Source organism: Thunnus maccoyii, chromosome 11, assembly GCF_910596095.1.
Source record: "Thunnus maccoyii chromosome 11, fThuMac1.1, whole genome shotgun sequence".
Classification (NCBI taxonomy): Eukaryota; Metazoa; Chordata; class Actinopteri; order Scombriformes; family Scombridae; genus Thunnus; species Thunnus maccoyii.
This window is the reverse complement of record NC_056543.1, coordinates 28662748-28675872: the sequence shown is the minus strand read 5'-3', so window position 1 is coordinate 28675872 and position 13125 is coordinate 28662748. Positions and strand designations below refer to the sequence as shown.

The 13125-nt window shown below is 40.0% G+C and overlaps 1 protein-coding gene across 2 annotated transcripts; it reads left to right on the top strand.

Annotated features, from left to right (window-relative positions):
* The first annotated feature begins 832 nt into the window (after positions 1–832).
* Positions 833–13040, top strand: popdc2 (popeye domain containing 2). 2 transcript variants are annotated; one of them, XM_042427373.1, is made up of 4 exons: positions 833–1723; positions 4344–4452; positions 5569–6022; positions 10320–13040. In XM_042427373.1, exons 1-4 carry the CDS (start codon positions 1230–1232, stop codon positions 10400–10402), a joined length of 1140 nt encoding a protein of 379 aa, XP_042283307.1. In that variant the 5' UTR covers positions 833–1229; the 3' UTR covers positions 10403–13040. The 2 variants fall into 2 exon arrangements, with proteins under 2 accessions (XP_042283307.1, XP_042283306.1); XM_042427372.1 differs by having other exon boundaries at positions 5569–6163; positions 10320–10403.
* The last annotated feature ends 85 nt before the right edge of the window (positions 13041–13125 follow it).

Below are 13125 nucleotides of genomic sequence, written 5' to 3'. Positions count from 1 at the left end.
AAAAAGATAGAAGGTAAGAGTAAATACAAGTGACAGGTGATCATTAATGATATGAATACATTTTTACAATAAAACAAAAGTAAGCAAAAATATATATTCTAAGTGAGTGAAAAATATACATACACACATCTACCAACCTCAATTGGTGTATAAGGAATATAGTACAAGTTCTTAATTGTGCAACTATAGATCTTTGTCTTCTAGATACATACGTTTGTTTTTTTTCTATTCAGGGTCATTTTTTTCTTATTATTTTATTTTGACAGCATATATTCTATTATTCTGCTGTTCTGTGTTTGTGTTTTTTGCAGTAACAAGAAAAGGAAAGAAACGAGAAGGGAGATATCTAATGAGATGGACTCGTTCCTGTGGGCTGTGAATTGTGAGCTGGCTGGTAGGACAGCTGGATATGTGAGGTGGTGGGTGTTCATACCTGAAATCTGACCTGCACTGTCATCCCACTTATTTCAGTGTCTCTAAATACGTAGCAGTGGGGCTGCTCTCTTGGAAGTAAACTGGATTCATGAACTTTGGGTGGAAGAACTGAGGTGAATCTCTGGAGGAACTTTTTTTTTTTTTTTTAAAGTGTGTGACACTGTAAAGCACAGTCTCTTCAATATATTTGTCATAGTCCCTCTTCTCCCTCCCATTTCCTGTCTCACTCTCTCTTTCTGTTATGTTAAGTAGCAGGCCTGCTTTCTGTCCGCCACTCTTTCCTCCTTGGGTTTCAATTCCAAACATGGTTATCCTTCTAGGGCTCTATCAACGCCCCCCTCCCTTATCCCTTCTCTTCCAGCTGTTAGCTCCCCAGTACAGGCCGGTGGGTGAGAGAAATAGACAGAAAAAGAGCAGCAATAGAGACGACAGGAAGACACAGAGGGGAAAGACGGGGCGAGAAGCCAGAGGAGAGAGGAAGGGACGCATAATGAGAGAAGAAGAAGAAACCCATTCCAGCTGTGTTTCTATAGCAAATAGAGCCGTGAGAACTTCTTCACATTGAAGAATTTTCCACTGCTCGCCAAGGGAACAAACATTTACTTGTGACATTTTTGGCCAGTATCAGCTGTTTATTTTTTGATCAAGCTGTGATTCAAACAAAAACATCTAACAGTTGATTAGACAGAAATAACACATTTCTGTGGATAAGAAGTCTTGACGGTTCCTTTTGACTTTGTTTATTTTGTACACCTAGAGCCTCTCTTGAGCCTGTCATTTGAGGAGTTTCCAACATGAGTGGATACAACTCGACTCTGCTGGACAGCTTGCTCTTTGGCCCAATGTGCGATGGCTGGAGCAACAACACAGAGGGAGCCATCTACCACTTGGGCAACAGCATCCTGTTCCTGGGCTACATGGGAGGCAGTGGGGCATATGGATGCCTCTTCATCTTTGGCTTCCTCACGCCCTCCTTCGTGTGCCTGACCCTGTGGGGTTGGCTGACGATGTGTGGCCTGGACATCCTCACCTGGAACCTGCTTCTGCTCAGTGCCTGCTTGGTTCAGATCTGCCACCTCCTTTACCGGCTGCATCAGCAAGGCCTGCCCAACGAGGAGCTGTCCTCCCTCTACCAGTCCGTCTACCTGCCGCTGGGCGTACCCATTGAGGTGTTCAAGGAGATTGCAAGTGCCTTTGAGAACAGGGTGGTGGAGCTGAAGGCAGGGCAGACGTACGCTGTGGAGGGCAAGACGCCCATCGACCAGCTCTCCTTTCTGCTGTCCGGGAGGTGGGGAGTGTGTGTGTGTGTGTGTGTGTGTGTGTGTGTGTGTGTGTGTACATCTACACACCTGTACAACATAATGCAATCCACCCGTAACTGTCTCCACTGACTAGAACCAACACACTTAGTTCAGTTAAAGTTGCAGTACCACAATATAAAAATACAGTTCTGCATTCAAAATGTTACTCAAACCTACATTAATTGATTTTTTGGCCACTTGGTGACACAAGAAACAAACTGTAAACACAACACTGACATATCACCTTTTATGTTGATATGGTGAACATGTTAGCCAATGGGTTCTTATTTACACATTCAGCAGACAAAAAGCAACATTCATTTGGAGTCATGCTCCTGGCCACTTGATGAATGTTAAGAATATTCACTCTCTTTTAGCTCATTTTTTGGTCTCCACCATCTCCTGAGGAATATTTCTGGCTCTTTAGCTGCAAAGTGCTCCACTATGTTCAGCTAGCTAGTCGCTAACTTTGTTGTTTGGTGCTGGGCAGATAGTGCACAGTCAGTTTAGTGACTTTTTCCTGAAAGCAGTTGCCTGTTTCAGTCGGAAATAACGCGGATGAGAGCGGGGACACTGAACCAAAACAGTAAAGTTGCTTTGGCTGGATCTGTAGAGTTGAGGGAAACGGCGGGAAAAGTCAGGTGATTATTCTATGTGGATTCATCACTACAATCGACCCCAAGAAGTACAGTATGTACTCCTTACTTTCCACAGCTGACCAACACTTCTCTGACACAGTCTCAACAAAAATGACAAGCTTCTCGAAGTGGTATTTATTTCAGGACTATTCTTGTTCAGGTATTTGTGTTGTTGTTTCCTCTTGCTCTATGTGTCTGCACCTCCTGTGTGGTTTGGGAGTTTTGTGACCCAGCAGGTTATAGGTATAACATAACTTTTCAGCTTTTTCATTTATTTGGCATTTCATTTATTGGACAGACTTTATTAGGTTGAAGTATGACTGAATTCAGGAGAAAGAGAAGACAATGACTTAGTTTTACCATAAACAATATTATGTGTTATAGTGATGGAAAAACTTACACACATTGTTATCAAGAAATATCATCTTTAAACGTACAATTCCAAAACCATATTCCTATTGTTGATTCTTTCATGCTGTTGACAGTGTGTAACCACCACAGGAAATCTATCCCCTTCATCCAAACATCCTCAAAGTAGAGCTGCATTAGATCTCACAGTGTTGGAGTCTACACGAAAGAAATGTTGTAAACAACAGAGTATTTTTGTCTGTGACTCACCACTGTGCCGTCCCTCTGCAAAGTGCCAACTGGTTAAATGATATCTTTGTACTTGGGACAGGAGTGGACACTGACTGCTCCTCTTCTCTTGAATTAAATGTTGGCTGAAGGCTCTGAGTGTATGGGCCAAATTTGGAATGTAAAAGTTCAAGTGGTGGATTAATGAATTTAGTTTGTCATTTTAAATAATTGTTTACTCTTTTTAAGCTGTCTGTCAGACTGTAAAGACATTATTCTTAGATCTAAAGGTTAACACCATATGACACTCAAACATGTGATTGTTGGAGCATCTAATTCTAAGACCATTAATCTGCTGTTATAACAGCCTTGACTCTTCTGAGAAGGCAGTTTTGGAACTTGGCTGCAGGGATTTACTCCCATTCAGCCACCTTCATGCTGTAAGATTTCCCTTCATTTGAACTAAGGAGCCTATAGCCCAGACCAGGAAAAGCAGCCCTATACAAAAAGACAGGGGTGTCCACATACATTTGGCCATTTAGTATGTGGCACAAATTACAGTACTAGTAGTGCAGTGACATTTTTAGCATGGGACTCCCCAGTGGAACTCCCTAACCCTGCTTGTGTAAATGCCTCACAGGGGACATTAATACTACAATACACAGCAAAATAGTCGATAATAAACAACCACTGTTATGAAGGGTCTAAATAAACACATCTACAACATAGTGCTTTTTTATGACTGGTCATAATATGTATATTTGATTTTCTCAAACATTTTTATAGTGATTGACATTTGTAATTCTATTTTTATTCATTCTATTTAATAGTTTTAACTTTTGCAACTGTAACTGTGAGTCCTACCTTGAAGTTAGCTGCTGTTCTGGATGACAAAGGCACACAAAGACTTGGTGACAATGATGTTCAGGAGAGAATAGAGTTTTTGAAGAATTATTTCCTGAAAAAGACTTCTATTTCTGTCTGTGGATGTCAGCCTGATATGAGGAACGTTTGCAGCAGTGATATGACAACATTCAACTCACACGGAATTAAGAATAAAACAGAAACTTTGATGTCATCCAGTGAAGGCTTACTATGTAATGTGCTGGATTATTTCACTCTGTGGAAGTTTTTTTTTTTCATGACAGAGAAAGTAACTAAGCATTATGTGAGAAATGTTCTGTGTATGTACTGTTTAAGTAACTTTATACTCTTCAGTCTATCCATAGCTGCCCTGGCAGAGATAATTATGCTAATATGTACTGTATTTCCAAGGTCTTTAGACTGGCCCTGCAAAGTGACCTCCAGCTCTCTCTCTGCTCTCATTATCACTCTCTAATCCCTGTCTCTCTTTTTAACCTTGTATCTCTCTCTCTCTCTCTGTCTCTCTCAGGATCAATGTATCTTTGGAGGGCCAGTTCCTGCATTATATCTACCGCCACCAGTTCCTGGACTCTCCAGAGTGGGAGTCTCTCAGGCCAAATGAGGAGGGAAAGTTTCAGGTACAGGACTTGACATGCAGTGCACTTCAGGAGACACAAATCTAGTTTGTGTTAATGTTTTATTAAAGTAATTTTAACCAGCGGACGTGAGGCAGGAAGTCCAAAATGTGGTTGTAAAATGTGAGGTTAACTTGGAGTGCTGTCATTGTCACAGGATTTGGAACAAGAAACCAGACATGGATATCATGTTGTCTTTTGTTGCCTACTATCTGAGTCAGCATCTGACTGATAAGCTGAACAGGGGAAAGTAGTTGTCCTCTTGTCTTTCACATATCCTGTTGCTTTTGATTAGTTCAATTAAAGTGGAAACAAAACAAACATTCACAGTTGCAACAGATAGAAAGGCTTAGGAAAATTAATTAACAGAGCAAGTATATTGAAATGTGGTAGTATATTGTCCATATTGGTAAATTTGACTCCAATGTCTTCATTGGGTAAAAGTGCACCACTGAAGTCAATTAGCAACCCAGCAAATTAGCTGCTTAGCTGCACAGCATGTGAACAAATGTCACTTTTGTTTGTTTAGACACTGGTGTGGTCATTACTCAATACACTGTCTGCCCATGACTTGCTACATCGCAACTTTGTTCATTTTGTTGCACGTTACCTTGCTGCTGCCAGCGGAGCTTAGCGTTTGTGTTTTATGTAATAAATATTTCCCCTAATATTAAAGAGGACATAGCTGCTGTTTCTCATACAAGGAATGATTTGACATTCTAAGCTTATTTGCTTTCTTGCCAGAGATGAAAAATCAATACCACTCTCATGTCTGCCTGCATGAAGCTACAGCAAGCAGGCAAGTAGCTTAGCTTAGCATAAAGACTGGAATCTGGGGAGATATAACATATATAACATATAGCATACTAATTTGTACAAATTTATAGGTTCTCGCTGTTTCCCTCTGCTTCCTGTCTTTATGCTAAGCTAAGCAAATTCTCATCTAACTCTTGTTAAGAAAGCGAAGTATATTTCCCAAAATGCTGAACTATTCCTTTAACATTACATTATTGAGAAATGATTTATATTTAGGATAGACCAGGAAAAAAGTGGAAATCTGCCCATGGTGTCCCTGTGGTAGTTAAAATTAACATGTGGATATTCACCCGTTTCTTTCAGGTGACCCTGACAGCAGAGGAAGACTCTCGCTACATCTCATGGCGTCGCCGCCGCCTCTACATGCTAATATCGAAGGAGCGCTATATCGCCCGTCTGTTCTCTGTCATGTTGGGCTACGACATCGCTGAGAAGCTCTACAATCTCAACAACAAGCTCTTCATCAAGAGCGGCATGCTCTTGGACATCCGCCTGCCCAGCCTCTACCACGTGCTGGCCCCTGCCTCGCAGAGCAGCGAAGGCGGCAGCGGCAGTGACGGCGGCGCAACAAAGGAGCAACAAACTCAACAGCAGGTTGAAGACCAAGCTCCGGCCTACCAGAAGTCTGATCCAGACCAGTCTCACCCCTTCCAACCACACCTGCAGGGACCAAGGAAGACCGCCCTGGATGAACCTCAGGCCCCCCAGCATGACCGCTACCACCACCCCTGGGCGTCAGACCCGGAGCTGCCCTCTGGTGAGGACTCCACCAGCCTGGTCCTGGAGGACTTTGCTGATGTGGCGGGCTCCTTAACGGATTATGGCAGTGAGAGGGATTATTTGAGGTAGAAGGGCAGGGTGCTGGAGCTAACACACTGGGTCACCACTTAAGCTACATGTAAGTACCTCACCTGGGCGGAGAGTGGCATGGGGGTGGTGTGTGTGCATGGATGGCTTGCAGTGCACAGTTCTTACTAACCCAGCTTCGTAGTGAGATAGTGCTGAGTGATGAAACTAAAGTCAATATAATATTAAAATACTCAATTACAAGTAAAACTACTTAAGTTAAAGTATTGAGGTATTATCAGCAACATGTGCTCAAAGTACCAAAAATATATTATATATCATAATAAATTGCATTATTAATACTGATGAAACAATGTGTAAGCAGCATTTTATTGTCATGGCCTGTCTTTATATACATATTAATCCAGTGGTTCCCATACTGAGGATCGAAACCCTTCAAAGGGTCACAAGATGATTTACGGGATTCTGCTACACAATGCTATATTCACTTTTTGGACTTTTGTCTAATCTCTGCTTTCTTATACTGGAGAGTTTAACCTCTTTGAGTCTCAAACAACTGACAAAATGAAACCATCTGACAAGTTTAGTGGGGAAATCTCTTTATTTTGGAACTGCTAACAACTCATAGACCTCATGAAACATGACAAGGCTGCCTTTGTGTAGGCAGTCACAAGCAGAGTCAGAGATTTATTTATCGCTTTTTCCATCAACCATTTATCACTGGTTTAATCTTTAACAATGCATTGTATTTTAGAAGCTTGTCATATGTTTTTTATTCTTCTACTCTATTCTAAATTCTAATCTGAAAAGTAATTAGTAACTCAGGCCAAATAAACAATATTTATTTGACAGCTATTTTTCAAGCAAAAGCTCCAAATATTCTCTGTTTACAGCTTCTCCAAATATCAAAAGTGGATTAAGTGGACAAAATAAGCAAATCAAGAAAGTAAATGGTAGAATAATGTTAAGAGTCAATTCTTGACCATGGAACCAGCAGTTGAGAAAACAATCTCATCACAAGGTCTATTTAACAGCTGTTCTGGAGCTTCCAGTCATATTACAGGATCTTCATCAGCATATGGACCTTAAGTCCTTAAAATGCCCAGAAAAAAAAAAAAAAAAATCTACAATTCTGTGACAGCTGGGCAAATTCCATCTGCTGATGAAGATCATGTGATCGCATTAAAAAGCTTTATGAACTGCTACTAAATGGACCCTCTGGGGAAATTGTTCTCTCAACTGGCCAAAATTATGTTAATGCAGTTAACTGTGGTCTATGTGGAGAACAAAAACTTTTTTATTATAAATATTTCATTACAATCACCTTGCAGCTAATTATTTTGGAAACAGATGTTAAGATATGATCAATATACAGTATTACTGTACTGAATTATCGCCCAGCTCTGATAAGATATCCTCAGCTGGGAGGGGAAACCTCTGCTGTGGAATATTCTCAGATTAATAGAGTTTTTTGGTTTTCTGGCTGTTTTGCACTTCATCTGTCTTTGGTGGATCTGATGCTCGGGCTGTTTGGTCTTTTGGATTTGCAAATGGACATATAAATATATTGTTCATTTTCAAATTAGAGTTTGATTGCATTGTTTGTATAGAACCATCAAACTATTCGATGCAGTAGATCAGCATTGAATGGCAGCCAACACTCTTCCCTGCCGGCCTTCTCAGCTCTGGATATCTGGATTATTATCCTATTTTCAAACCATACTTTAAGATTAAAATTCCCTCCCAGCCAGCTGCTCTGCATTAGTGTTTGCTTTGGCTCTGACACTCATAAGCTTACAGCCATCTTTGGTACAGTAGCAGAGTTAAATTTGTTCACTCAGGAGCTTCCACAGATGCTCAGTGAAAACAATTTAACAGTAAATGAGCACGGTGTTGCCTTGATGCGGTTTCAGAATAATCAGGTGTGGTGTGTAGTTGTAAGTGTGTGTGTGTGTATGTGGTGAATAAGGGGTTTTTATACTGTAACTGATGTGAGAGAGCAGTGGTGAGGTCGGCTGGGCAGCAGCTGTGTTCTTATCTGATGAGGATTACAGCTTGGAAATTTAGGGGCTGTCCAAAAAAATCTGTGCCATGGGGTGGTACATTGGATTAACACAATGTACCACCCCTTGGCTAACTGTCTGCTTATCTGTTCTCCCACCCAACCCCCTCCTCCCCCCTGACTGCTCTCCTACCATCCTAAAAGCAGCCCTTGCCCAATCACAGGTGGAGGATCACATTTCATAGCTGGACAGGAGGTGTTAGTGTCTGGTGTGGGTTGCAGGGCGGCGGTGCAGCAGTAGGTCAAATCTATCACAGACAGTGGAGACAGTTGAGATTTATGTGACCTGATCTAGTGGATGGGCAATCATACAGATCTGCATAACATGGAGCCAACACTTTCCTTAATAAGTCCCAATAGTGTTGGATATTAGAAGAGAAAGCCTCTCTGAAACACTGTAACAAACTTTGGTCGATGTGTGTGGGTGACCAGCAAAATGTATAGAATGTGACATCAAGGCCAGATGACTACGCTACACTATGTTCAGTCGGCCAACTCATGTGATTTATCACTTACGTGAAATACAAGTCAAGTCAGTTTATTTATGGAACACATTTAAAACAACAAATACTGACCAAAGTGCTTTACAGAGAGATGATAATTACAATCAAATAAAATCACAGACATAATTTTGAGGATCAAAAGAAGATGAATACAATGTAGAATAATAATTAATTAGAATAATTAAAATTTAGATATAATAAATATAATAAAAACACAGCAGCATTGCACAGAGAACAAATAAAGCTGAGTGTGACCAGTCACGTCATCAAAATGACTTTTAAAAGGATAAAGAAAAGAGACTGAGGGGGAGGATCTAATAATAAGTGGCAAACTCTTCCACAGTTTGGGGCCAACAATGGAAAATGCCCGATCACCTCTGGATTTTAACTGGGAGCGTGGAATGATGAGCAGTGATTGGTCAGCAGATCTGAAGGGTCTGGGGGTAGAATAGGGGATGGGGAGTACAGAAAGATAAGCTGGTGCTGGTCCATGCAGTGCTTTAAAAACACATAAAAGAATCTTAAAATAAATCCTGTATTTTACTGGTAACCAGTGAAGAGAGGCCAGTACAGGGGAGATGTGGTCTCTCTTTTTGGTACCAATGAGGAGTCTCACTGCTGCATTTTGAACCTGCTGCAGGTGACATAAAGCTGACTGACTGATTCTTACATAGAGAGAACTACAGTCTCCAAATCCTTAACAGACAGGAATTATTTTAGTTTTGCAAGTGATCTGAGATGGAGGAAACTGGTGCTGACAACGGACTTGATTTGTTTATCAAATTATAAATCATGCAGAGTCAAAGATAACACTGAGATTTCTTGTATGGATGTATACATTCAGTTTTAGAGGCACAAGGACATTCACTGTTGTGTTTTAAAATTCTGCAGGGAACAAAGAACAGGACCTCAGTTTTCTCTCAGTTTAGCTGTATGAAGCTTTTTGCCATCCTGGATTTTATATCTGCAATGCAGCTCAGCAGGGAGTTAAAAATAGAGCATGTTATGTAAAGTTGATGTGATATTTGGTGTGTAGGGTGTAACTGTACTAAATACATAATGCAGGGAAAAACATACTACCAGAGCCTACAGGTGTTCTACACAGGAGTGACTCAAGACATGTCTTAAGAGGAAAATTGTGCTCTGCTAATGCTCTTTTCACTGATACGTTACTGTAAAATCATGCTGAGAAATGTAGGAAATTACTATTTGTAGCTGAATACAGAGGGAAGGAAAAGAGGAAGTAGAGCAGCTCCACCAAAAAAGGAAGTTACACGTTGTTATAATCAAACGGAAACCACTTTCAGACACTGATCAGCACAGACTGATGACATGTGTGACATGTATACCAGATGTATTCAAATGTTGGTTCAACCTCTGACCAGTTTGTGAAATATTTTATATTTTTGCTGTTTTAAACATGTGTTCTCTTGTAGCTCTTATAAAAAAGTCTCTCTTTACACAGGAAGTGATGCATTTTACTTTTCACTGTTTTGAATAAAGAGAATAAGTGGGCATTTAGCTGAACAGACAATGGTTTTATGTGATATTACTGTTTCTGTGTGGTTTGGTGTGACACAGCAGCGCAAATGTTTTTGCATCTGTCGTGTTGTCAGGACGTCAGATGTTGGAAAAGATGATAATCTCATTACTAACAGAAGCTTTAATGTTTCACTTCACAGGAGGTGATAGTGACGGGAATCTACCACCTCGATTCCAGAGGGGCAGAGCACCACTGGCTCCCACCGACACTCCCAAACTGTGAGAACACTCTCTCCTGGAAACACTATATAATTTACAGTATAGCAGTATGAAGGTGTCACATGTCACTTGTTATGACACTGTCTCCTCCTCGCTCCCTGTGCTTGTTCTCACCTTAGTTCACATCTTCAGTCTGAGCATGCAGAGCTTTTGATCTTCCTTCCCTCTATTTAAATTACAGTTTGAATGCTGCAAGGCCAATATTGACACATTTTTATTATAAATATTTGGTGCCAATATATCACTTGCCCACATATTTTTCTTGTCAGGATTTAAAACCTCTGAAGCAACATTTAGCTTATCATGGGGCTCTAAAATTGGACTTAAATTCTGTTTAAGACAGATTTATCAATTTAAATGAAACTCCTGGATATTTTAGCATTTAAATTAAGATATTATTCACAAAATATAATTTAACAATTGAGAGAATCAATGAGTGACATGTTTTTCTGTAGCTGTCATCAACTGTTCTATTAAAAATGGACATATTGACTTGCAGGTACTGTATCTGTAACTGTCAATAATCATCAAACCCTAATTTAAATCATAATTATCCATTATCTTAATTGGCACTGGAACACGGGGGAAAGAGAGGCAGCAGTATTCCCAGCTTCACCTTGTAACTTACCAGCACAGTAAATGTCTGAAATGTTCTTTTATGTTATAAAAATAGATTCTATGATACTGAAACAGGTGAATTTGTCTTTCATCTCACTTATATTTGATGTTGGAACTATGATTGTTTGATTTGGACTTGACTTCACATGATTTAATGTTAAATTTGACTTTTGATGTTTGTTTCACAGATCACTACTCAGTGTTACAAAGTGCATTGATTGAACTTAGTGAGGGTTACTTACACATTTTCCGGATCTGACTGGTTTTGAAGGATTTGGTCAGCACTCAATATAAAAAATATTACATACGAACATACGGTATAATTAAAATGGACAGGTCTGTATCAATCCTTTGAAGATCTGGAAAATATTTAGTTATAAGTTAACAGACTAGTCGAGGAACATTGTGGATACAAAACCTCAAGTTGGCTTTTATCTATTTCACTTTCATATTTTGTTGGGCATGTTTAGTTTGTGTACCTGAATGCATCATGATTTGATTCGGTTCAGTGTCAAAAATGTCTGCTGTGTTGGAAGTGAGCTTGTTGTACTGATTTTCAGAGCATGATACCAAATTCATCTGGAGGACAACGTATCACTTCTTCTTTGGCAATATATCGGATGCCTGTGCACCATGTTTCTTTTTTCTATTTTTATAACTAGTTGAGTATTTAATACACACCTGTATACTGTGAATTGTGTTATTTGTCTGTTTTTGACTTCCAAAATTGAGAGATGGGACTAATACAAAGTTATAAAAATGTTTTTAAAAAGTATTTTCATGGGGCCAAGATTTCTCCATAAAGCTCTCTGTGTGCAGTGAAAATGTAGTTTGTTTTCTGTGACTGTCTAATTCCTGTCATATGTGTCACATGATCACATCTATTATTACAGTATACTACACTCACCGGACACTTTATTAGGTAGACCTTACTAGTACCAGGTCAAACCCCTTTTGCCTCCAGAACTGCCGTAATTCTTCATCGAATAGATTCAACAAGGTGCTGAAAACATTCCCCAGAAGTTTTGGTCCATTTGGACATGACGGCATCACACAGTTGCTGCAGATATGTCGGCTGCATATCCATGATGCTAATCTCCCGTTCCACCACATCCCAAAGGTGCTCTATTGGATTGAGATCTGGTGACTGTTGAGGCCATTTGAGTACAGTGAACTCAACCAGTTTGAGATGATGTGAGCTTTGTGGCATGGCGTGTTATCCTGCTGGAAGTAGCCATTAGAAGATGGACACACTGTGGTAACTGTGGACAATACAATACTCAGGTTGGCTGTGGTGTTTAAACAATGCTCAATTGATATGTCATTACAGTAATCGAGATTCATCAGACCAGGCAATGTTTTTCCTTTCCTCTATTGTCCAATTTTGGTGAACCCATGCGAATTGTAGCCTCAGTTTCCTGTTCTTAGCTGACAGAAGTGGCACCCGGTGTGGTCTTCTGCTGCTATAGCCCATCTGCTTCAAGGTTCTACATGTTCTGCATCCAGAGATGCTCCTCTGCATACCTCAGTTGTAACAAGTTGTTATTTGAGTTAACTGTTGTCTTTCTATTAGCTTGAACTAGTCTAGTCATTCTCCTCTGACCTTTGCCATCAAAAATGTGTTTTCGCCCAGAGAACTGCCGCTCACTGGGTATTTTCTCTTTTTCTGACCATTCTCTGTAAACCCTAGAGATGGTTGTGCGTGAAAATTCCAGTAGATCAGCAGTTACTGAAATACTCAAACCAGCCCGTCTGGCACCAACAACCATGCCACGTTCAAAGTCACTTAAAATCACTTTTCTTCTCATTCTGATGCTTGGTTTTAACTTGAGTAGATCGTCTTGACCATGTCTACATGCCTAAATGCATTGAGTCCCTGCCATGTGATTGGCTGATTAGATATTTACGTTAATGAGCAGTTGAACAGGTGTACCTAATAAAGTGACTGGTGAGTGTGTATTAACATTATATATAATATTAATATACTGTATTACTATATGCAAGAATTCTTCCAGTTTTTTCAGTTTAATTTTTTCCATTTTGCATTGCTGTAAATATGTTGAATTATATTTAGTATTTTATTCAGTGTTTCATATCCAGCATCCAACA